At 45.1% G+C, this 25,709-nt stretch overlaps 1 protein-coding gene across 1 annotated transcript; it reads left to right on the top strand.

Annotated features, from left to right (window-relative positions):
* The first annotated feature begins 3,050 nt into the window (after window positions 1-3,050).
* FUT4 (fucosyltransferase 4) lies at window positions 3,051-7,197 on the top strand. The gene has a single exon (XM_010706125.4). The coding sequence runs from the start codon at window positions 3,105-3,107 to the stop codon at window positions 4,350-4,352; it is 1,248 nt and encodes a 415-aa protein (XP_010704427.3). The 5' UTR covers window positions 3,051-3,104; the 3' UTR covers window positions 4,353-7,197.
* The last annotated feature ends 18,512 nt before the right edge of the window (window positions 7,198-25,709 follow it).

Genomic DNA, 25,709 nt, shown 5'->3' with positions numbered 1-25,709 from the left:
CCAAGTCAGGGGGAACAAAACTGTTTGAAAAAAGAAACAACTACCTTTGTGCAAAAGAAATTTAGTAAAGCCAAATGCTGTATGAGCCACCATATTCCCAGCTCTGGTTGAGGTGCAGTTTGTGAAAGAAGGGCTGCATAGTCATTTTTTTTTTCAAAGCTATCACTGCTTGGCTTGTAAGTACCTCCATGTTAAGTTGTTTCACAACCCCAGAATTAATGACAATATTTTTATTGACTTCACTTTATGTAGGATTGGGTCTGGCATGATCAGTGGACTCTAATTGGCCAGGTTGTAGAATTTAGCAATACATCTTCAAGGAACAGGAATGAAAACTAGACTAGGCAAGTAGAATCTGGTGTAGCTTTCTCCAAAGTCTTGTATCAAAAGTATGCTCCTGAAGGAAAATAAGAATGGCCATTGCAGCTGATACAATCAAATTTATTGGATGAATCATGATTCAACAGAAGTCAATTGAGTTCTCCCTCTGATCTTCATGGGTCCAAAATTTCTCACATTACCTGCAGAAATGGCTAAAGAACCAAAATTCCTGTTTTGTGACTAAAATTAGTGTTGTTTGTCCAGGCAGGTCATGTGATTATTGCACGCTGTTTTGTTTTGTTGTTAGGTAGCACATCATGTTGAAGACAATACTAAATTAGAAAGGGGGGGTCGGCATGCTGGTTTGAACAACTTCAATTCAGAGACTCCTGGAGAAACTTAGGCTGAGCCAACAGAAATCTTGGGAAACTCAGTGAAGAGAAAACATTCTGTATATAGAGCTGAAAACTCATACACTGGTGCAGGGAGGGAACATCAGCCTAAGGGAGGCTGGCTGATAAACAGCCATGCTGGAAAGAACCTGGGGGCTTTATGAACAGTAAGTTGAATGTGAGCCAATTATGAGCTCTCCTTAAAAGTAAAGCAAGCCACATGCTGAGCAACATGAGGTATGCATGCAGCAGATTGAGGACAGTAATCATCCCTCTGTGCTCAGCATTTGTGAGGAGGCACTTGGTATATTGTGCCCACTTTCAGCCTCTCACTTCAGTTGAAGTTGAGAACAGTGAGGGAGTCCAGTGGAAGGCTACTGAGATGATGCGGGGCCCTACAGCACATAAAATGAGAGACTGAGCTCTTTAGTCTTGAGAAAAAGAGGCAAAGGTATGATTTAATAGCAGTCAACAACTGCCTGAAGGCGTTATGAAGATGACAAGGGGCAACAGCCACAAATTACAGGCTGGGAGGTTCAGTGTTGGACATTAGGAAAAAAATCTTTACCAAGAGGGTGGCACAGCAATGGCACAGGCTGCCAGAGGTCTGCTGGTGTCTCTGGCCTTGAATGTTTTCAACTTCTTGCTGTTAGTCAAGGCAGCACCGGTCCTCCCTGAGTAGTGACCTCTAGAGAGCCCTTCTGGCCAACACTAGTTCTGAGCACAGACAGTACTGACCATAACCACAGCTGTTGTTTTTTTTTTGTTTTTGTTTTTTTAAGAGTGCTTAGACTGCAGACAGTGGAAGTCTGCAAGTGAAGTTCTTTACTCTGAATCCTTCTGAAGTTCTTTACTTAGAAGGCAGTAATGCCCTGGCACTGCTGTCGATAGAGCTGTGGTGCCCCATTCCTGGAGGTGCTCAGGGTCAGGCTGGACGGGGCCCTGAGCAGCGTGAGCTGACGGGGGCAACCAGCCCATGGCAGAGATTGGAACTGTATGACCTTTAAGGTCCCTTCTAACACAAACTATTCTGTTTGTGTTATGTGCAGTTATTAAGTTTACAGATGCTCGTGACCTAGTTACTAATATAATATCACCCACACATAACTGTTCTTTATTTCTGAGGTAAAGAGCTTCAATCACTCTCCTGACTAACACAGGTTTTTGTGACCCATCTCTATGTGGTATGCACATGCAGTGCTGCAATTCAAACACTCAAGGGGAATTTATTCCTGATGTAACTTTGCTGCCCTCAACATGTTCACATGAAAGGACCTTGGATCTTCAGCTGCTGGGTACAAAATGCACAGTGTCAAAAAAAACTCTTCAATTATAGAATCATTAAGGTTGGAAAAGACCACTAAGAGCACAATGTCCAACCCCAACCCGCCCCCACTATGCCCACACACCAAATCCCTCAGTGCCACATCTCCATGGTTCTTGAACACCTCCAGGGACGGTGACTGCACCACATCCCTGGACAGCCTGTGCCACTGCATCATGACTCTTTCTGAAAAGATGTTTTTCCAGTGTGAACCTTCCCTGGCTCAAATTGAGGCCATTATTTTTCTTCCTCCAAGGTGTGAGAATCAATGACCTCTTGGTTCACTGAAGCAAATGACTGGGAAATACATCTCAGGTGGTCTACTTGATAGGCTTCTTCATACCTTCCTGCAAAGCAGAGCTATGAAAAGTGATTTCTTGGTAATAATAAAAATTGTAAATAGCTGTGAGATTTAAAAACTAAATGCAGACATTTGGGTTCCAATAAAGTCTTAAAATAACAATAAAATTATTTTAAGAAATCCTCTTCTTTGAATTATTGTTATTTTTTTATAATTATTATTGCTTTTCCAACTTGTTAATCCTCTTACAGCTGCTTGAAGCTGGTGCATTTGGCAGGAAGTCAAATCGCCTGTGGCCTCTGTCTCTTCCTTTTTTTTTTTTTTTTCTTTTTTTTTTCCTTTCTCTAAACAAGTAATTTATTCAAAACTTTGCTCAACTTCCCTCTTGTAAATATGACCTTTTTAAAAGAGTCATAGAGTCACAGGATGGCTTGGATTGGAAGAGACCTTAAATATCACCCAGCCCTAACACCTGCAATGGGTTGGTTGCCTCTACCAGCTCAGGCTGCCCAAGGTCCACCCAGCCCGGCCTTGAGCACCTCCAGGGATGGGGCATCAAAATGCCCCAAGGTCTGTCCCTGATACTCGAAGGGAAAGCCCTTCAGCTCCAGCTGAACCTCTGTGCCCGCCTGGGGCGGGATGGGAGGGAACGGAGAGAGCAGAGATGTCCAAGGCAGCCCTCGAGCTCCCGCGGGCGGGGCCGTGCGGCACCGAGGGGCGGGCCGGGGCCGGGGCCGGGGCCGGTGCAGAGGGACGGGCGGCCGGCATGGCCGGGAGGGGCTGCAGCACCATCTCTCCGCCCCAGCCCGGTGGTTCCGCGCCGCCGTGCGCCGGGCCCGGCCCGGGGGTGGGCGCTGAGAGGCGGCGGCGGCAGCAGCAGCAGCAGCATGCACCGGGCGGCCCCGGCCCCGCGGCTCCCCTGGGGCGGCAGCGGGCGGGCTCGATGGAGTCGGGTCCCCGGCGGAGCCCCGCCGTCCGGCCGGGCTGCCCGCGGAGGTGGCGGCGGCGCTGGGCGCTGCTGGGCGCGCTGCTGGGTGCCGCGCTGTTGTTGTACGCCTGCCTGCGGGAGCTGCGGCGGCGAGGCTCGGCGGCGGGCCGGCCCGAGGGCGAGGTGACCGTGCTGCTGTGGTGGGAGCCCTTCGGCCGCCCCCGGCGCCCGGCCGACTGCCGGCGGCGCTACAACGTCACAGGCTGCCGCCTGAGCGCCGACCGCGCGCGGTACGGCGAGGCGCGGGCCGTGCTCTTCCACCACCGCGACCTGGCGCTGCACGGCGCCCAGGGGCTGCCCCGCGGACCCCCACCGCGACCCCCGCGGCAGCTGTGGGTGTGGATGAACTTCGAGTCGCCCTCGCACTCTCCCGGGCTGCGGGGCCTGGCCGGGCTCTTCAACTGGACCATGTCGTACCGGCGGGACTCGGACGTCTTCGTGCCCTACGGCTATCTGTACGCGCCGCCGACGCCGCGGCCCTTCGTGCCGCCCCGCAAGAGCCGGCTGGTGGCCTGGGTCATCAGCAACTGGAACGAGGAGCACGCCCGCGTGCGCTACTACCGGCAGCTGAAGGAGCACCTGCCCATCGACGTGTACGGGGCGCGCGGGATGGCGCTGCTGGAGGGCAGCGTGGTGAAGACGGTGTCGGCCTACAAGTTCTACCTGGCCTTCGAGAACTCCCAGCACACCGACTACATCACCGAGAAGCTCTGGAGGAACGCCTTCGCCGCCAGCGCCGTGCCCGTCGTCCTCGGCCCCCGCAGGGCCAACTACGAGCGCTTCATCCCCGCCGACTCCTTCATCCACGTGGACGACTTCCCCAGCCCGCGGCTGCTGGCCACCTACCTGAAGTTCCTCGATAAAAACAAGCCCAGCTACAGGAGATATTTCGCCTGGCGGAACAAGTACGAGGTCCACGTCACGTCTTTCTGGGACGAGCATTACTGCAAGGTGTGCGAGGCCGTGAGAACGGCGGGGGATCAATTGAAGACGGTACGGAATCTGGCCAGCTGGTTTGAGAGCTGACGTTCCCGAGGTGTGCTCGGCCAGCTTCTCCCAGCAGTGAATGCACCGAGGTACGGAGAAACCCTGTGAGACCTCCTGCCTGCCAGAGCCAGTCTGTCCTCAGTGAGAAGAGCATATAGGCAGAGGTAAATAAACAAAAAAGAAGATTTTTATTATGGTGCAAAATGAAATTACAGAGAAGCATCAGGCAAGGCGATTCTGCAAGAGCGAAGCTAAACTTTCAGCAGTCGTGCTGGTCTGAAACCTTTGCAGTTGTTCGCAGAATAACCTATGCCAAGTCCTTCAGCTGTGCAGCTGGAACCAATTTTGTCAGCTATGACAGCTTCCTGGACCATGAAACTTTCTTCTGCGTATGGGGGATACATGATCAGTGCTGGCTTTCTGCATTCTAAAGACAAAAGCAAATATTTCCAACGGTGATTATTATGAAAATCAGAGCTATTTGCTGACAAATGCTGAGCCACAAATGTTGAACTTAAGAATGTGATGATACGGTAGCACTTTTTAGCAGTTTTAAATTGCAGCAGCCAAATAATAATTCTTTGAGCCAAATAAAAAATCCACGTAGGAAAAAGGGTATGGAAGGGTCCGAATGGAACAAACAGCTCAGATGGCAGAAAGTATTTACTGTGAGCACAGTTGTCCTTTTTGAAAGCAGAGAAGAGCTTCAAGTACAGGAAAAGACAGAAGGCAGACAGAAAGCATGAACATTTCCACCCTCCCTTTATTCAGGAATTAGAGAATGTTTACAGGAGACTGCATGTTTTTCTCTGCAAAATTGCTGCCATATAGGCAAAAGCAGGGAAGGGCTGAAGATGGCAGGGGTTTTATTGCTATACACAATCTGTACGTGGAAAGGCTAACTTTCTGTTGTGAGTACAACAATAATGGCAACAAAGATACCAAAGTTAAGTCCCCAAACGCTACCTCCCAGAAGGAGAATTACTGTAGAGAATGAGGTCTAAGCTGTTGCTGAAACACAGGTTATGTGAAGGAAGTATATGAAGAGAAAGAAGAAAGTTACTGTTCTTCACGTTTGGTTTTGGGGATTTCCTCCACCTAATTTTTTTTTTTTTTTTTTTTTACTCTGTTCCTAGAATTCTAGGCTGCCACTTCCTCATGCGCTTTCTGCCCAGAGCATTGCAGTTCTTCCTTTTCAGGCTGCCACGGTGGAATAAAATCGTGGGCACCAGGCGGGTGGGGAGAGAAGAAAGTTAGATGCAAGTGAAAGCTCAATGTGTGAGAGTTATTTAGGTTAGAATGGGATGAGGTCTGATTTGAACTGCCAGGTAGGTGCTGCTGAAACTTAGAAGCTGCATTTTAAGTTACCTGCACCCAGTGATTATGTAAGCATGGAACTAAAGAATATTGGGGAAAAAAATCTGTCACAGTGTTAAAACTTATGAATAATTTTGTACAGATTTACTAGGGCAGAGCTCGGAAGCTCCTGTTTTTATTGTTCTCTGCTTTTGTGCAGGGAAAGATGGTTAAAAGCACTTCTGAATGTGGCTGTTGTTTGTGCCAGAGCTGCCGTAGAGATTTTATTGGGAAAGCAGAGAGGACTCAGTGCAATGCAGGGTGTTGTCGGGGTGCTGCGTTTTAATTCCAGCTGTTATGAAGGGTTTGTTCAGAGCACAGCTGTGCTCCTCACTGCAAGATCATCTGCTGCCCTGCCAGCTGGTAAAATAAATTGGTTTTGATTATTCTAAAAGTACAATTCCAAGTATAGCATTAACCTAACAGCTGAGTGCCAGGACAATAGAATCAGTGTCTCTTTGATTTGTTGTTTTTTCCTTTTGCTTTTTATCACAGTGAGTGTGTGTGTACATCAAAATCTGATCTTCAAAGCAGTGAGCAGTCTTTGAGAAGATGAAGATTGCACTACTTCTTATCAGTCTGCCCAAAATAGCGCTCCTTTTTCCCAGTCCTCCTAAGTTTTTAAATGTTTTCTGAGAGTTTAGAGACACACAGCTTGGTGCTGTCAGTAGTAATGCCACAGGCAGAAGATGAGGCTCCAGGAGCATGGGAATTTCCACAGATTGCAGCTGATCCTTTATTCTCAGCTTCTCTTACTGAAATTCTGGTGGGAATGAGTTTTGTAAAGTTCAGCAAACAGCTTGCAATGATCAGAACATCATTTTGGAATGAGGTAACCAAACTGTGCTCTATTTGTAAGATATGCATTGAATATTTTCACAAATTGTATAATGAGATCTGCAGTGTTCATTGCTCTTGCATAAGCATTGCACACTTTTCCCGTTAGATTTGGGAGGAAGTTAAGTCCTGGTCTGTGGCTGCAAGTCAATAATACAGCAACTCTTTAAGGCCATATTGGTTTTTAGTTCATCCGTTCCTTGGGCTCACAGAACTAACCTAATAATTGAGTGCTGTTAGAAACTGAGGGCTGTCCTTTGTAACTCATTTGTAGAGGCCATGTTCAGTGATAAATAAGAAATGTGCCATAGCAGGTTGGATTGTAAATCGGGTACCAGACTCCACAAGACACTGCAGGCGAAGAATGTGGTCAGTCTATAAAAATTAAGCAGATTTATCTTCCAGTCTAAATAGAGAAATCTTGACGAATATGCTTTTAAAAGCTGTTTTATTCAATGTCTTGAAATGTTGGGGAGGAGGGAGAGACAGAAAAATCATGTGCTGTTTTTCATGAAGTTAATTACTCTTTGATTATAAGTGGAATAGAGGATCACCCACATTTCTATATCTCACAGAAGTATCTCAGGGAATTTTATACTGTAAAATCTCTTAATCTTCACAGAATGGAGTAATTTTTATTAATCATGTCGATTAACATTCAATAAAATTATAGAAAGGAAGTAGCATAAAATGACCCTATTTTTCTATTTCCTCTTCTTTATGCGTTGTGAAGGGTAGAAAACTGCTTTTTAAATAGATTTCCTTTTGTGCTTGTCTTCCACCTCTTCATCAATAGAAGCAACTCATTACAGATCAGTCAGACTGTCTGAGGTTGGGAACGAAACTTGGCTGTGTCAGGGGTAAATATTTCCACAGGAGGGGCTGTGCTGGGTTATTTCCACTATGAAAAGGAGCATTTATTGAGGTTGGGTGACTGCTGGAAAAACATCATTTCAAAAAAAAAAAAAAAAAGAAAAAAAACCCACAGCGTACAAACCTGAAAAAAGAAAACAAACCAACAAGCTCTCTCTTGACCTACAGAGAATTTGAAACTGCTCAGTTTTTTTTTTTTTTTTTTTTTTTTTTCCCTCTTAAATTTCAAAATGAAATGGATGGGAGTTGATGTTCGGCACGTAGTGCTGCGGCCACTCTTTCAACTATGGGTTTTTTGTGCTTGTTCACTGATGTCTTCAGCTGAGCTGCAAATGCCCCACACCTCTTATTCCTATGATCTCTTAACACTGATTGCAGAAAAAGTGATTGATGGACCTCTCTTGATCCATGTTCTGTACCACGTGATCATAGAATCATTTCAGTTGGAAGGGCCCATGAAAGGCCATCTAGTCCAACTCCCCTGCTGTGCACAGGGGCACCTATAGCTCCATCAGGGTGCTGAAAGCATGGGTAGTTTTGGGTAAATTTCAGCATTCCTCTTCATATTTCCAGCCCCTCCTGGGTGTGGTAAGTGCTACAGTGCTCTCTTTTTTTCCCCTCAAGTACTTTATGCTGTGTCACTGCCATGTTTTGTAAGGAGAGCGTAAGCCTTGTTTACCTGTGCCCACAAAGGTCGATGTTTACTTGCAAGTTTTCCATCCGGGAGTGGGCTCTGGGTGGTGAAAATGGGTGGGAATATTTTTCTGCAAAACATTGGGTACCATTTGTTCATGCTTGTTTGCTGACTTTTAAGTGAGATGTGAGTTATGCCGATCAGTTTCTAACTCTCTCTTTATCCAACAATCGCATAAGATGGTATTTGTTTTAAGTGTGTAAACATTCCTGTGTAGGAAGCAAGGAGCTGATTCAATCTCCAGGCTGATGTAGTGAGCATGGTGATTTAACATGAATTTAAATGGTATTTAACTAAAGATAAATCCAGATCCAAGTATGCACACCTATTTCTAATCAGAAAAAATCATTGTTTGAATAACTCAAATATCGCTGTTAACTGTTTAGCAGTTTCACTCTGTATAATCTTCCTCTTTCTTCTGTGCCATCAGGTTATAAATGATCCTTGAGGCCACCATATCTGTGTCTATTCCTATGACAGGAAGGTGTGCAGTGTTTAGGAAGTGCCCTGAAGCCACAAGCCCTGTTAACTGGAAATCCCCCATTAAGTGCATCCCTGGAGGCATTCAAGGCTGGATGTGGCTCTGGGCAGCCTGGTCTGGTGGTTGGTGACCCTGCACATAGCAAGGAGGTTGGAAATAGATGATCATTGTGATCCTTTTCAACTCAAGCCATTCTATGATTCTATGAAAGCTTTGCCCTAAGAAGCCAGTGCTTTTCTGAACTGGTAAATTCCTTCAAGGACTTTGGATCTTTTTAAACCCATTATTGTGTGGGTTAAAATAGAGAATAGAGTTAAAAATTGGGCTATTTTAGTAACACTTAGGATTTTAATCATATTTTAATAACTAGGAAAAGACTGCAACATTTGAAAGTTGGATCATGATTTGTGGTTTCCCTTTATTTACTAAAACATCTTTTCAAGTTAATCAGCCCATGGCTTGGCTGTAAATGTTATGGAAGACAGTTCAGCATTTGTGTCCTCAAATTCGGTACTGAAGTAAAAGATTCTCTAGGTATTTTGGATGATGGGACACTGAATCTAGGAAGAAAGAAAGCACAAGCAATTTATTTCTGACGATTTTATCAGGTAGCCCTGTGGGTTTCCAGTCTTTCATTATCTCAAAAATGGTTGATGAGCTCAAATACTTCATTCACAGAATCCACGGAGTTGGAAGGGACCCTTAAAGGCCACCTAATCCAGCTCCCCTGCAATGAACAGGGACACCTACAGCTCCATCGGGTGCTCAGAGCCCATCCAGCCTGACCTTGAGTGTCTCCACGGATGGGGCATCCACCATCTCTGAGCAACCTGTGCCAGTGCCTCAGCACCTTTAGTGTGAAAAAGCATTCAGTATGTCTATGCTGTGAAAAGATGATTTAAGTAGAGCAGAATTTGTGCTATACTTGGGCTCCCATTAAGCACCATTGTGCATATTCATGAAAAAAATTACAGGTTCACTGTTCTGTCTTTTGCAGTGACTGTGATGAAGAATGTTTCCTGCACTGAGTCCTTGGAGGCAGATGACAGCCTGAATGGTGCTGTTTCTCTTCCTTGTCGTTCACAGTGGCTTTTTATTGTAAACATGAAAATTGCTGCCATTATCTCAAATCTAGGTTTTATTCCTATGTTCAGATATTAAATGTATTTTGCCATTTTACAAGAACACTTCAAATAATAGCAAGAATTAAAAAAAAAAAAAAAAAAAAAAGCATTTCACTGATGTAACTGGAAATGGAAAGTTTGGGGTTTATAGCCCTGAGCTAAGAATCAGGAGGTTTTTGCTGTATAAGTTTCCACTGTGGCTGTGGACAAGTTGTTGTTGAATGTAGGGCTGGGCTGAAGCACTGAGTCCTGTCTTCTGTGGGCTTTGATTTAGGTCCCTTGGGACAGACCCTCACTTTTACAGGAACACAACTGATACCAGAGAATACTCCATGTACGAGGCTGTATCATCAGCTCACATCTCAGGCATCATCTGCTTGTTTCTACCTCTGCTCCTGCAAGACAAGAGGAACCAAAGCTACCACCAATTCCTCTGGTTCTTTTGCTGCAGGCTTCTGTCCTTTTTCCCATCCTCTTTCTGGCTGATGCTTTTCATGCAGCGAGGAGTGTGAGGATGGAAACATCTGTGATAGCAAGTGTGTGTGCAAACTCCAGAGAGCTGAGCGTGCAGCGGAGAAAGGAGAGAGCTCTTCCTAACCATGCACTGCAACGTACAACCTTAAACCTTCCGACTGAAGCTGGTTGGAGGCAAGGGGAGGCACAGGCTATTTCAGTCATTTTTGCACCTGGAGAATTGCAGGTTTATCTGGGATTGTGTAGGGGAACTTATAGCCTGAGGTCACCTCTGCTGACACAACCGGCCCTTAGAAGATGAGCCTTTCAGAATGGCACAGAGGCAGGAGTCCAGCTAAAGCTATGGCTGCTTGCTAGAAAGTTGAGTGTATATGAATGTTTAACGTCAACAAGAGTTTGGACACTGCTCTCATTGGAATCAATTTTACTCATTTTGCATCTGCCCTTAGTAATGGATAAAATTAGTCATTAAATGGGCTGCTTTAATCCAAAACACAAACAAAAACAAAAACAAAAGTGAGCATTCTGCCAAGTTTGTGTAAAGTTGTTGAAGTAACCTCCACCTCCAAGTTACGGCTGTTTGTTTTATTCTTATCCTCAGAGGTGAGTATTCAATAAAACCTTCACTGTGTACTATAAAAACTGTCAGAAAAGAGTGGGAGAGCAGTGCTCAGTGCAGGAAGATGCGGGCAGAGATGGCAGCTGAAATGCTCACATGGACAGCTCCAGTTAAAATGAAGAAGAAGAAAAAAAAAAAAAAGGAGTCTTTCATTTGCTTTACTTTTTATTACTAGAGGAAATGAGGTTTCTTGACCCTTTGCAGATTCTAGCAGTCTATTTGTGAGTCGTACCAGTGGTATTCTTCTGCTTTGCAGTTCACAATAACAAGTAACATGAGGTCAGGCTCTCAACTGATGGAAACCAGCTTGCCCACCTCTTCCTTCTAAGGTGCTTCATTTCCTTCCTGGGATATTATGTACTAATTACTAATGTCTTCAGAAAGCCATGTCAAGGAAATAATTTTAGGAGTGTAGAAGACGATACTTTGGTTTTGATATGTAATTTTCCCTCCGGATGCTTTGCCTGAAGTTGTGTTATGGTTTGTCATTACAGTCTGGTCATTTCTATTTCTGCTAATTAGGAAGTTGTTAATGTGAGGAACAGTCTATAGTAGCTGGTGAGTTAGTAGTTAGCCTTTTTTCTTCTGCACATACCTGCATGGCAGAGAGGAGATGTGGCCTCCTGCTCAGCACCAAGGAGATGAAGGCTCTGCTTCATCATGGGCTGCAAGTTTTTGAGAAGCAATAGTGAGATACCGCTGACAGCTGATTTGGTCTGAAGTCCAGTGCACACCCCAAAACTTTCACTTCTTATCCCATTAGTTTGGCTGATAAATGCCACCCAGCCCTTAAGCAGTGATGAATGGGGCTCCAGAGACAGACCCCCGCTGCCTGCTCCCTGCTAGGTGACAGTATGGAAGGGATGGAATGCTGAGAGGTTCTGGTCAGTGCTTCTGTCCACACAGTACTTTCTGCAGCTTGAGATAAACAGAAGGACATCACCTAGGTGGAGATAGAAATGTGTTAATAAGAAAAATTTTCAAGAGCTTGGAAAGCTGATGAGCATCCCCTGGTGACCTGACCAGGGCTGGGAGGATTCCCTTTTGATCTCACACCTGGGAGCAGTTTCATTCTGCACAGACAAGCGTGATATATGCTCTGCTCAGCCTCTGGGTTGAGTACCAATAGGACCCTAGAATCATAGAATCATTAAGGTTGGAAAAGACCTGTAAGGTCATCTAGTCCAACTGTCAACTCATCCCCACCATGCCCACTAACCATGTCCTTTAGTGCTACATCTATCTGCTTCTTCCAAAGACATTGACTTCACCAATTCCATCAGGGCAATTGACATCAAGCAAAGGTTAATCTCTAGTATCTCACTCCTCCATTCCTCCATTCTGTAAATGTGTGAGGCTTCGAGGTGCTTGGTAGTTCCCTAGCTCTAGTTACTGACTTGTGACATACTGTGGGAAAAATTCAATACACTCCACTGATTGAGGGAAAAAAGTGACTTTAATTGGTCTTTTTTATAGCTAATGATCTTACAACTGTATGAGCTTTTACCAGTTCTCTGATCATTCCAGCTGGCTAAACAATGGGCATTTTAAACAATGTCTGCAAGTTGTAGGACAACTGAATGTAGTAGGTGCTTGGACTGTTGCTGGTTGTTTTTGTTTTTGTTTTTTTTTCTGGCTTAAATATTTTCTGATTTTGTTGCTCTGGGGGTCAGTTTATCTCCCTGCACACCTATCTGTTACACTTTTTCTGTGGGCCATCTGCATCTTGCTTTCATTTCCCTCTTAATGAGAAATGGGCTGCTGGAGCACTCAGGGGCAGCTCAGTCTGCTCTGATGGGTTGTGATATTCAGCATAGAAAAAGTAGTGTCATGGAACAAGTGGCATGTGCTTGGCTTTCTTAGTTTGGTGGTCTTTCAGGATTGCACATAGGCAGACTGGGGAGCTGTCAGTTGGCTGGGAAGTGAGGTGAAGAGCAGAATTATGAATCTCCTTGTCTTAATGATGGCTTAACCACACTCGGAGAGCTGAAGAGCTTCTGGGACAGTCAGTGTTCCTAAACACCAGATTGAGGAGCCAGACCTGAGTGTACAGCTCAGCCCCACGAGGTGCCATGTCCGGTCCCTGGGACATCCTGCTGCCCTCCATCTTGTAGCTTGTTGTGTAAGTGCCTGAACTGCATTTGGTGGTGTGCTGCCTCTGTGCAAACAGGCACTGAAAGCAATGACAGATCGTATCTTAGACCCACATCCTCAAAAGAAACCCCAAGCCAAAGTGTCGATTTAGCTTGTTTCTATATTGATACAGCGTCTGTGAGGCCTCAGGGACCTGAGAAAGACTACATCTTTGTAGATCATCTCCTGTTTATTTACTTGTGCATGACCTAATATATTTTACAAAAGCAGCTTTAGGAAGGCACAGTGCCATCCTGTCCAAAGAGAAAGCAGAATGCCTTTTTCCTGGTGCTGAATGCTAATGTACATGCAAACTGGATGAACAGGAGAAATCTCTTTGGGATATTGGTGAGCCTTGTGCTGCTTCCACTGCTCTGCCAACACACATGTCCTGTGGATTCCAAAAGCCCACAGGTGATGTGGGGCTATTCCAAGTGCCATCAGCTCTTGTGGAAAAGCTTCCTTTGCTATGTCTAGACTCCACTGTCTGCTAGAAAGCCAGCCCTATAAGCTAAACTTTTAAAAACACATACACTTTTCCATGTTATATCTGCCTTAATCTTGAATTAATCATGTCTTAATCTAGAATGGGATCACTGTTATCTCTGGAGATAACACCATTATCATACTTATGCACTTCACTGCTTCTGCCTATGTGGTTGTATGGTGGCCTGGCAGCTCTGGGGCTACTACAGAAATGGAGGAGATAGAGGAACTGAACAGATGAAACAGTTTAGATGAAGAGGATAATTGCAAATGAGTTATCTATCTGAAGTTATGCAAATGCAAGGTGGCTTTGGGACCTGCTTCCTTGTATTCAAGTGATTGCAGTATTACTTCCACTTAGAAGCTTACATTTGACTCTTTGAGCTTCAGGACAGATCAGAAGTGATCTCTATGTTGAAGCAGGGCTTGCTTGGCAGAATAGGCGTGAGGAGTGAACAACAAATTTTCTAATTGCCCTGTTACTGCCCATTCCATCCCTGGCAAAGTGGAGTTGATGGCTTTTTGTGCTTTCAAGCTTGTCTTTCTACTCCTCAAGTGAAGTCAGAAATTCTAACTAATTCTTATTTATGTATAGACTTTTATGTGCATGGATATATGTTGATTCCCTGCAGCTTACCTGCTGGCTTGTGTTTGGAGTTTGCTATGAAAAAGCAACATGTGCATAATTTCTACATAAGACAAATGTGTAACTTTGCTGCAGGGTGCTTCATCATCAAAGATCCAACAGATGGAGCAGAATGCTGCACCATTAATACCTGAAGGATTATGCTTCACTTTATGAAACTGTCTATAGAAATCTGACTTTGCTTCAGGAAGTCAGCGTGCAGAAGCTGGCAGTACTGGGATATCAGCTTTCCCCTTCTGAGCTGAAGAAGTGCCTGTATAAGGCACTATGTAAGTGCTGTGGGGGCAAATGAATGGGGGTAACCGAATGAGGGGTTACCGGATGAGGTTCAACAAAAGCAAGTGTAGGGTCTTACACCTAGGGAGGAATAATTGCATGCACCAATACAGGCTGGGGGATGAGCTGCTGGAGAGGAGCTCTGCAGAGAGGGACCTGGGCGTCCTGGTGGACGACAGGTTGGCCATGAGCCAGCAGTGTGCCCTCGTGGCCAAAAAGGCCAGTGGCATTCTGGGGTGCATTAAGAAGAGCGTGTCCAGCAGGTCGAGGGAGGTGATCCTCCCCCTCTACTCTGCCCTGGTAAGGCCTCATCTGGAGTACTGTGTCCAGTTCTGGGCTCCCCAGTACAAAAAAGACAGGGATCTCTTGGAAAGAGTCCAGCGGAGGGCCACAAAGATGGTGAAGGGCCTGGAGCATCTCCCCTATGAAGAAAGGCTAAGTGAACTGGGTCTGTTTAGCCTTGAGAAAAGAAGACTGAGAGGGGACCTGATCCAGGTTTATAAATATCTGAGGTGTGGCGGCCATAGCGGTGAGGCCAGTCTCTTTTCAGTGGTACGTGGAGACAGGACGAGGGGAAACGGACATAAGCTGCAGCATAGGAAGTTTTGCACGAATGTGTGTAAGAACTTCTTTGCGGTGAGGTGACAGAGCACTGGAACAGGCTGCCCAGGGAGGTTGTGGAGTCTCCTTCTCTGGAGATATTCAGGTCTCGCCTGGACGCCTACCTGTGCGACCTGGTGTAGGGAACCTGCTTTGGCAGGGGGGTTGGTCTCGATGATCTCTAGAGGTCCCTTCCAACCCCTGCAATTTTGTGATTCTGTGATTCTGTAAAGGACAGTGGGGAACAGGGAACAGTAGTGAGCAGAGTGTGACCTGGGCACTGGGCAGCATTGCTTGCCATGATGTCTCCACGCAGCCCTGCATGGATATTCTTAAGAACACTGAAGTTCTCCACTGCCCTTGCAGTCTAGATGTACCCAGAGACAAGTAAATACTAAAGAAAAGTGGCCTGAGTGACTGACAGTATCAGCATGGTTTGTGTGTGGGCAGTCATCAGGAGCCTGAATCTGGCCCAAGACCTTACTGTGGAGACAGACTGACTGAGGAGTCTGACCACATCGTCCCTCCTGGATTCATTCATTTTTCATGGTGCTCATAGTGTATTAAAGCTTTCTATATTGATCCCTCTGAAATGCTACAGCTGGATGAAAGAAGTATGCATTAGTTTCGGTGGCATCCTGCCCATTTGGTTTTCACAGAGCAGAATAAGAAACATTGCCCAGGCAATCTGCTGTGCTGTGGGGATATTGAATTTGCAAGGCTGTCAATCATCTGATTTCACAGGTACTGCTCTACTCTGCTAAAAGAAAATAAGTAATTATATCTCAGGTCAGATGCTTTTCAGTTTTAGGCTAAAAGAATTCATGCCTTTAGTGGAAATGACACAGAGACCATGGTAGTGCAAAGCAATTGATGGTGGAAACAACATCACTTACCAAAGCTCAGGGAAAATCTATGGAGAGCTTTTGGTGTATCACCCTACATCCAAGTGCTGTGGTTGCCTCCATGGCCACAGCAGAACTTACCATGGGGGCACAGCACCGATGCAGCATTTGCTCTGAAAGCAGCAGCAGTGAACGAAGGTCAAGCTGTTCCTTCCATGTGCTGTGTTTACATTGCTTTAATTTAGTAATAGGTTTACATATTCCCAGTGCTTTACATCCCTTTGATCTTTGCAATAGCACAAATTGCAGCACAAACAGAGTCAGCAGGAAATAATGCTGTGTTGTCTTCCTGTGTTTGCAGTGGGCATAAACCACATGGATTTCATTCCTGGTGGACCTAAAATCTATGCCTTGGAGAGAAAAACACCCTGAAGAGCAACACATGCACTGACTGATGAAACTTCCTGCTAGCAGTGCTCTTCTTTATAGGAAGGATGGGCTTCTAGCCCAAAAGTAATCAGTTTTAAACACAACATTGAACAAGAGGAGTCATAGGCGCGTGGGTCACCAATACCATACCCCAAAGAGCAGTATGGGCATTCTGAGTTTAAACTGGCTGCTTGGATTTTGTCCACACCCTGCAGAGGTCAGCATCCCCTGGAAGAAACGTGAGTGAAATGCAATTACAGAAGTGAAACTTAATCCTGCAGTGTCAGTACTGGGGAAGCTTTAGGACCACCCTAGATCTCTGGTGTTATGTGGCCTTGGCAGCATTGGTTTTGATAGCACAGGCTTTACTTGGCAGTTTTCTGGCCTGGCTGTGGATCACTTTCTGCAGCTGTGATCCAGCTACAGAGATAAGTACAGATAACAGAGACAATATATACACTGAAGAAAGCACAGCTGCAAAAGCACCGGGTTACCCAGAACGCTTCTCTTGCTCAGGTCAGGATGCTGAAATCTTTCTGCTTTGTTTTGTGCTTACATTACAAGCAGCAGCAGAGTTCCACCAGTTAGGCACACAGGCATTTAGTCCTTTCCAGGATTCAGGGACGTTATCTCAGTGCTTTTCATGCTGCATTGCTGCCATAGGGCTCTCGGCCAAGGCCAGGACTCATCTGAATACTGAATGCTTTGTTCCACTGCACTTCCTCAGGTCAGACAAGAAGCAAATAATCAGATCTCTGTTCATTGGCAATCTGTTTTCTTTAGCAGGTATTGGAGAACATGCCCGCAGAGACTGAGATCAAAAGGTCTGATGACTGTTTTTTTTGCCAGATCTTAATCTAGCCTCCAGTATTTTTAGTGTAATTAAAGCACCAAGCTTCTAAATGGCAATAGCAATAAGCACAGTTTACCATGTTAGTGTTTTACCCCAAATGGAACGTATATCCAAGGATACACAGAAATACTGATTTCCTCTGTTTGCAGAACACTTTATTTTGCTTGTATACCAGCCATGGAATTGCCTGTTCTTTCACTGTTACATCAATGGTGACAACTGGGATGGGCTTGCTCTTGAAAACTGAATGGTTCCCATGAAAAGCCCAACAACCTGCCTCATTTTCACCTAGTATTAATAATGGTTTTACTTGCTTGTCAGTTGTCTGCAAGCATAAGTGATGCCTCGCATTTTGCAGTCCTTCAGATTTTTGTATCTGCACATTAACATGCACAAATGAATAAGAGCTTGGCTAAGGCTCCCTGTGTCTCACCTCTGGTAGCAATATGATGATTAGCATGTATCAAAAAAGAAACTGCTCATACTTCCCGAAACCTAAAATAATCATAGAATCATAGAACTGTAAAATATCCTGAATTGGAAAGAGATTATTGACTCCAACTCTTGGCTCCACACAGCACTGAGAGCACTGTCCAAATGCTCCCTGAGCTCCAGCAGCTCGGGGCTGTGCCCACTGCCCTGGGCAGGCTGTTCCAAGCCCACCACCCTCTGGTGCAGACCCTTTCCCTCACCCCCAGCTGCACCTCCCCTGACACAGCTCACAGGCTGCCTTGAGGCTTCCCCTCGGCCTGCTCTGCATGGGCTGAGTGCACCAGGGGATCCCAGCTGCCTCTCACACCCCTTGCCCTCCAGAGCCTTCCCCATCTTTGTAGCCCTCCTTTGGACACTGTCTAGTAGTTTCCCTGATTGTGCAGTCCCTGGTACAGTGGAAACCAGATTCAGACAGAACAAGTACAGCATGGTTAGTGGTAGTGGTAAGATGTAAAAATGAGGGCCCTGATCCTGCCAGTCACTGACATTAGTGAGAAGGTCTGCTCTACATTCTTCTAACTGCACAAAAATGAAAATAGCTCTACTAATGTGGGGGAGAATCACTGTTCTTATAACTCTTGAAAGACATTATTGTGGTGGAAACACAATGAATGCTGTGTTTTATCTGTGCTGCACAAAAATGCACACAAAGAATGGATATTTAGCAGCCTTTAGCATAATTTATCCATGACACTCCAATGAGTTATTTTTAGGGTGAGATGAATTAGCCTGTATTGTCCCAGTAACTGGAAAAGGAGCCTAAAATGACCATCTCAGATACAAGTGTCTTTGCATCCCTTTTCTAAATCCCTTTTCTTATGCTGTTTTTCCTTACTTTAGTTTCACAGTTAGGTTTGCTTAGAAAAAGTTATCTGTAAACCAGGAGGCATCAGATCCATTATGCCGAAAGTAAACTAGAGCTCAAGAAGCAGCGTCCACCAACACTGGCATGGGGAGCCACTGACTCCAAAGCCTGGCTTCCCTTAAATGAACTGCTGGTAAACTACAAGAAAGGTCATATGGAAGGCTATGTCTTTAGTTCTCTGTCTTCTTCTCTGCTTTTTGTCTGGCATTGTCAGAGTAGAGCTGCTGATGGATTTATTTAAACACATTCCTGTTCATTGCAGGGTTGTTAGACGAGATAGCCTTTACAGGTTCCTTCCAACTCAAATGGTTCTATGATTACATGACTGATGTAAAGTGTCACTTTCTGATGTAAGTATTGAGCATTAGGCACAGAATGCTGTAAAAAAAATTAATTTTATAAAGAGAAAACAATTCACTTTTATAAAAATGAAACACTGCCTTTGTCCTCTATTTATAAAATAATTTATCTTATATGTTTTTTGAAAAGAGAATTAATAGATCATGCCATAATAGTCATTAGGCCAACTGGGACAAGTGTAGTAAGATTAATGTTGCCTGCTGATCCTGCGTACTCTGCTGGCCAAATGAAAAGCAATTAACTGTAGTGAACCTTCAGATTTGCTATTCATTTTTCAAAACCAGAACTGGAAGACTGTAGTACACGCTGCATCTGAACTTCACAACTCCCATTGGACCCAGAATGAACAATTTAATGCTTTTCTCCATATTTCCATTTCCCCTTCACTTTTTCCACCCTGCAGATGGGGAGGATTGGAAAATGAGCAGAAGCTGAGAGGCTGACTGTTGTGGAATTACCATTGGGTGAGAGTGCCCTGGCTAATAGGGGCATTCTGTAAGACATAAGAAATAACAAGGTCTGATGTTTGGAAACATCCTTTCCCTGTTCTTTAATCCCACTGATGAAGCAGATGAGAGCCCTGACCCTCCCCTGGTGCTCCTCGCGTGGGTACAGAGTACAACTGGTAACTGAGGTATATTTAGTTATGGAAACACAAATGTTGTATCTGGGTTTTATGGATTTTCACATAAGTTTATCTGTACAATGAACTTTTCTGAGGAGATGGTGAACTGAAACTTTACTACCATCACATTGTCAAGCACCTGTGAATACAGGGACATGCATGGACCACCCTCTAACACTCTGATGGAGAAGACAGTTCACAACTGCAGTGCAGGGAAATGAGCCATTCCCCATTGTTCACAGTTAAACTCAGCAATTGTTAAGCAGCAGTTGCAAACTACCAGCTCCTTTCCCAAGAAAGCTCAGACTTGTCTGCAACGCTGCTGTGCAATATACAGAAAAAAGAAACGTGTTTTTTGCTGACTTTGCCTTGCTCAATGACAGCTGCTGGATGATTGCTGCTGAAGCTATGACACTTGACAAGCAAGCAGAAACTGCAGGTGATAGCAAATGGTAAATTCCCAACAGGTACATGGGTAAGTGACGTTGCATTACTTTTAATAGGCAGGAGTTTTTTATCTAAAACTTCAAGTGATGTGTCTGTGCTCCTCTAGCTCCGTGTTCGTGGCGAAACAGAAGGTGGCACTCCATGGTTGTACATGTGCTCAGGCTCTTGCACACACAATGTTTCCAAAGCAAGCATACATGTTGCCACAAGCTTCAGCTAACCTAAAGCAGGAAATTCCGTGAACACCTGGATCTGTTTGGGCTTATCCTCCCGAGTGCTAAAAGACCATGTTTCTACAGAGGTACACAAAAATGTTGGAAAAATAAGTAGCAATGATTATAGATTACATGATAAAATCCTCCTGAGGATGCAAGTTCTTTGGTCTAAGTGTGGAACTATTGCTTTGACAGTCTCTGCGTGTAGAGATTCATAGATACTAAAGACAGAATGGACCACTGGGAACCTGTAGTCATACCCCAGTGACCTATTACAAGGCGTATGAGATGATGAAATTTTTCTGAACAGCCACTTAATTGCTCTTTGCTATCTCTGCACTTATGTCCATAAAGTCAGGAACCTACAGGTGTATCAAAGTGAAATTTGCTACAGTTGGTTTTGCTTCGACATATTCAATCACAAGAAATTCAGCTGAAGCTAGTGTGATCATTCTGGAGAGAGATCAAAGTTGTGCTGTGATATCTAAAAATGCAAATTTCTGTGTCAATATGAAAGAGATGTAAAATGGAAATGGTTTCCCGTTTGATGTATTTCAAGAGTCACCTTTTCTCTGGTGAAATTAAAAGAATGGTAACACATCAGTTTGCACGCCTGTGCTGCTGGCTGTGTGTTGCTGCAGGGCTCCTGCTGCGTGCTGTCAGGTCTCCAAGCACTGCATGTCTGAGGGCCATGCTGTCTGCAGCAGTCACGTTTCCTCCTGTTCCTAAAACATCAATGATGTTTCAGGAACATCAAAGCTGTCACATTTTATGCTAGTGAGGTACAGGCTCTTATCTTGAGGATTCAGAAAGCAGAAGGCACTTCTTCAATTCTCCAGGAAATGAAGCTCTTACCTGCTCTCTCTTTATAAACTTTTCTATAAATGACATTTTTTTTTATTACCTTGAGTGGCACAGAGATGTTCTTTGAACTAAAAGAGCAAAAATTTAGATTAGATGTTAGGAAGGAATTCTTTACTCAGATGGCAGTGAGGCCCTGGTACAGCTGCCCAGAGAGTGTGGTACCCCATCCCTGGAGATGCTCAAGGCCAGGCTGGATGGGCCCTGGGCAGCCTGGGCTGGTGGGGGCAACCAGCCCATGGCAGGGGTTGGGGCTGGGTGGGCTTTGAGGTCCCTTCCAACCAAAGCCATTCTATGATTGTATGATTTCTATGATTTTATGTTTGGAATAGCTGAATGAGCAGCCTATATGTCTTTGATAATGTCCTTTTGTTATGATATAGGAGGCAGTGGTTGTAGATGCTCAGCTCTTCATCCCTCTTTCATTCTTTGAAGTACCTTGTCTTTTTTCCTTTGTGGTGAAAGGCGCTGACCTCTTTATTTATGTATTGGTTGGTTGGTTGGTTTGTCTGCGCCAGCTCCAGGGAGGAGCAATCAGCAGGGTGGATGTGATACCTACTATCCTCACAGGATGTAGAAGTACTCATAGAATCTGTTAGGTTGGCAGAGACCTTCAAGATCACCAAGACTAACCGTCAACCTGCCCTACCAAGTCTTATCACTAAACCATGTCCCTTAGAGCCATGTCCACTTGTCTATTAAATATCTCCAGTGTGGGGGACTCCACCTCCTGTGGACACTTCCCTGGGTAGTCTGGTATAGTCCAATGGTCAAAGGTTGGCCGCACCATACAGAAAAAGCCACAGGTACCTTGGGTTGCAATTTCTTCTTAAGCAGCTCAAAATTCTTTCTTGTGATGGACACACAAGATAGACACTGTTCTCCTGCACAACAGTTCAAGCTCTGAACAATTTTCCTGAGGGTAACAGGGCATCTGGATGCTGTCTAAAATACTTAACGTGATAAGTGCTGTGAAGATCAGGGTCATTGTAGGAAGAGTGTTTGCATGTAAAAGAAAAGTACCTGAGACACGAGCACTTGTCATGACTTTAATTATTGCATGTGTCCTAATACCCTTCACTTATCTTGTTTGCACTGCTTCTTCCACTCACTGCTGATGGCAGAGTGGTGAGCATGAAGAAATGGCAATGCTCTGTGCTGGTGCTGTGGATGACCTTTCCTCTTCTGACTTTTTTTTTGGAAAAAAAAAAAAAAAGCATGAAGAACTGCTTCTTGCTGAATCACAAGGTTTGGGTGTCCAAACAGTTGCCAACTTCTGACCAGGGAAGGATGTGGTTCTGCTTCCCTGAATAGAAACTATGGGAGATGCTCTCTGTGCTCCTCCATGCTGTGTGGACAGAAGGAGTTAAGCATTTATTCATTTTCCAAAGCCAGGCTTCGTTTTACTTTTTCATGTTGTAGAAAACTATTATGTGTTCATGGATTTACTGGCTTTTTAAAATCATCTTTGCTCCAGTTGTGTTTAACCAGCTTAATCCCTCTTAAAGTACTCAATTTTGTACAGTGCATACTTAGGTTTATATAGAATCAGTACTTACTATTGGTAACAGGCAGGAAAAACAAAGACTAGAGTAGCACCATACATGGTAAAATAAGATGAAAGCTGAAAAAAAAAAAAAGAGCAAGAGAGATGTAATGTAGGTAAAAATAGGAGAGTTTAAGAGCTTTGCAACAAATCAGCAGTATGGAAAAGACAGAGAGAGTGGGCGCCTGGGGCTCCTAACAATGTTATTTTCTTATGCCCCTTATCTGGAGCACTGGGAACTGGGACATGACCCCTTATTCTTCATTCCAGGCATGCAGGCAGAGTTATCCAGATGTAGAGGTGATGCTTTCCCAAGTCAGGCAGTGCTATGAAAGCCTTCCTTGGACATGGCTGCACCCAGTGACAGGAGATGTGGCCGCAGATCTGTGGCTCCATGGCCCTGCCTGCTCTGATGTGGATCATCATCCCCATCATGCTGCTTCTGGGTTTAGATCAGTCCTGAAAAATAAAGATTAACTGCTGGAGCTGCCAATCTTCAGAGAATAATAGAACTGTGGAATCGTTAAAGTTGGAAAAGACCATTAAGATCACCATGTCCAACCCCAACCCATCCCCACCATGCCCACTCACCATGTCCCTCAGTGCCACATCTTCACAGTTCTTGAACACTTCCAGGGACGGTGACTCCTGGTGTCACTGGGCAGCCTGTGCCAATAGTGCTCAGTTCCTTTTTGACCAAGGTGAGGCAGCTCATGGAAGTGCTCATGTCCTGTGTTGGAGAAAATTGCATTTGAAGAGCAGATATTGGGGTGCATCTCTTGGCCATACATTTCTACAGAAGAGCAGAACTGGAGATCTGTGTGAAGCAGTCAGAAAGGAGCCAAGCATTCAGTGGGATTTCATATCAGATTCAGAGTGGCTATGAACTAGTTACCCTAAAAGATCAGGTTTTACCAAGAAAACCTGTGAGGGTTTATATTTGATAAATGGCTTGATGCATGTGCTGCACTGTATGAGTTGTTCAGGCTGCAAGATGGTTTCAAGTTGAGGGAGGGAAGATTTAGGTTGGATGTCAGGGGGAAGTTCTTTACAATGAGAGTGGTGAGGTGCTGGAACAGGCTGCCCAGAGAGGTTGTGGATGCCCCATCCCTGGAGGTGTTCAAGGCCAGATTGGATGGGGCCCTGGGCAGCCTGCTCTAGTATTAAATGGGGAGGTTGGTGGCCCTGCCTGTGGCAGGGGGATTGGAGATTCATGATCCTTGAGGTTGCTTCCAACCCTGGCCATTCTGTAATTCTGTGAAGAGCTGGAGCAGCCAGTGGTACTCCCACAGGCAGTACAGCAGCAAGGGAATTCGAGCCTTGGCTGTTCTGCCTTCCATTTGAATGAGCACCAGTCTGCTGCTTTTGAAAAAAAAACAGCTTGACTTCTGACCCTGAGGGAGACAGAGAAGGAATAAAGTCTGCCTTTCTGACAGCTTGGAGACTGGAAACCCTACAGCAGAAAGGCCGGGTACTGGTACCAGCATCCTGAAGGAGGGGGCTGAGTTTTGCTCTGCAGTCTGCACTGATGTCTGTGTGCCTGGGCCAAGGCTTTGATCCGAATTGGAACTTTCGGTTTTAAAACTAAATGAAGTATTTTTGTGCAAGGTACAGCCAGTTCTTCATTTTCAAGAGAAGTCTGCTCCTGTTGTGGAGGAGTCAGTGGATCTGCAGCAGACACAGAGGCTGCAGTGACACTGGGTCCTGCTGCACACATCTTCTATTGAAATACATCTGCTTTTCTTCCCCAGAACAGCAATAAATTTAAGTGTTCTACATTTGCTCTCTGTGCCTGGAAGTGTTAACATCACAGGGATCTCACTCTCCTGTGCTTCAGCTCCTTTCACCTTGGCAAGATCTGACCTTGAGCTCAAACATCAGTTTATTTGATGTGGTCAATTTAGGCAGAAACTTTCAGCCCTATCGTGTGGATATTGTCTTCCAGCTGCCATCTGGTATGAAAAAGTCTATAAAGACATGTGGAAATGAGAGCATTTCTCATAAAGAGAACAAGCAGTTAAAATCTTCAGTGAAATTCAGATGTGAAGTTTTGTGTCTCACAAGGACGCATGTATTAGTCCTGTTCCTGCTTTGGTATTTCTGTTCATTTCTGGCCCCAGTACATTCTGAAACTCTACACGAGGTGCATTTTGACCTGATACAGGTATGATTGTAAACACTTGAGTATTTACTATCAGCTTTGTTTTATGATCTAGTTATAATGCAGCTTGAGCAACAGCACTTCCTCCATAAAGGAGCACTGGAAACATATCAGCCTGTCCTTCATGTCAGTCCAAGAGGCCTGCTGGTCTGCCAGGCGTGTTGGAGATTTAAGCAGGTTAACTCGGTCCAGCAATGTAAGCACAGTGTTAGCTGCCCATCCTTAACTCACCTTGCTGCAAAGCTATGCTTTGTGAGCAGCCCAGAGCTGCTGAAGTTACTCAGTGCTTCCTCTTTGCTCTATCTATCTTGACTCCAAACTAAATAACATGTGCCTCACAGAAGTGCGATGAGCCTCATTTCTCAGCAGGTCCTGACGCAGGTTGTGTTGGTGGTGTTGCCTTTGGAATGTTGGCCATTTGAGGATGGATCAACCATACAAAGAGATGTTTATCCGTCTTCAGAAATGATGAATTTGGATAATGTATCGAGCATTTTCTCAATGTGTCAGTAGTAGAAAAACACTGTTTCTATGCTATTGATGCATCAGCTGTAAGTCTGGCTTTCCTCAGTGTTTTTTCCCTATCTTCTTTATTAAAAAAATGTCTGTCATCACTATGTAAATTCAAACACCGGTGTAACCGAGCCACATCACTAGGTTTGAAGCAACCTATCACTGGGAAGCCTCACTACTGGAGTCTACCCATTTGTTCTGATGTCTCCCTATGGAGACACAAGTACCCAGCTTCAGCATGGGCCAGATGCAAAGCCACGTCTATCCTTCAGCCCTCCAACTGCATGTGGGGATTGTGCAAGCAGCAGGAAGCACCTGCAGTGGGAAACTGCTGTCTGGCAGAGAGATGCTGCCTCCTGAGCACTGGTGGGGTGGCCTGGCTGGAGGGGCCTGGCACAGCGACCATGTCAAGCCTGCGATGAGGCTTTAGCAGCATGTCAGAGGCACGTTATCACAATTGTTCTGAATTTAAATTCCTTATCACACAGCTCCCATCGCTCAAGCTGGTTGCTGTCGGTACAGACCCTCCAGAGCAGGAGGCTCTGCAGCGGGGCTGGTGGCCCACCTGGATTCCTGCACGGTGAG

This window comes from Meleagris gallopavo, chromosome 1, assembly GCF_905368555.1.
Source record: "Meleagris gallopavo chromosome 1, MGAL_WU_HG_1.1, whole genome shotgun sequence".
NCBI classification, from domain to species: Eukaryota; Metazoa; Chordata; class Aves; order Galliformes; family Phasianidae; genus Meleagris; species Meleagris gallopavo.
The sequence above is the reverse complement of the archived record's forward strand: the minus strand, read 5'-3'. Positions and strand labels throughout refer to the sequence as shown.

What these genes read in the sequence shown, in the direction of transcription:
- FUT4 (XM_010706125.4), top strand. Translation starts at nt 3,105, where the DNA reads ATGGCCGGGAGGGGCTGCAGCACCATCTCTCCGCCCCAGCCCGGTGGT.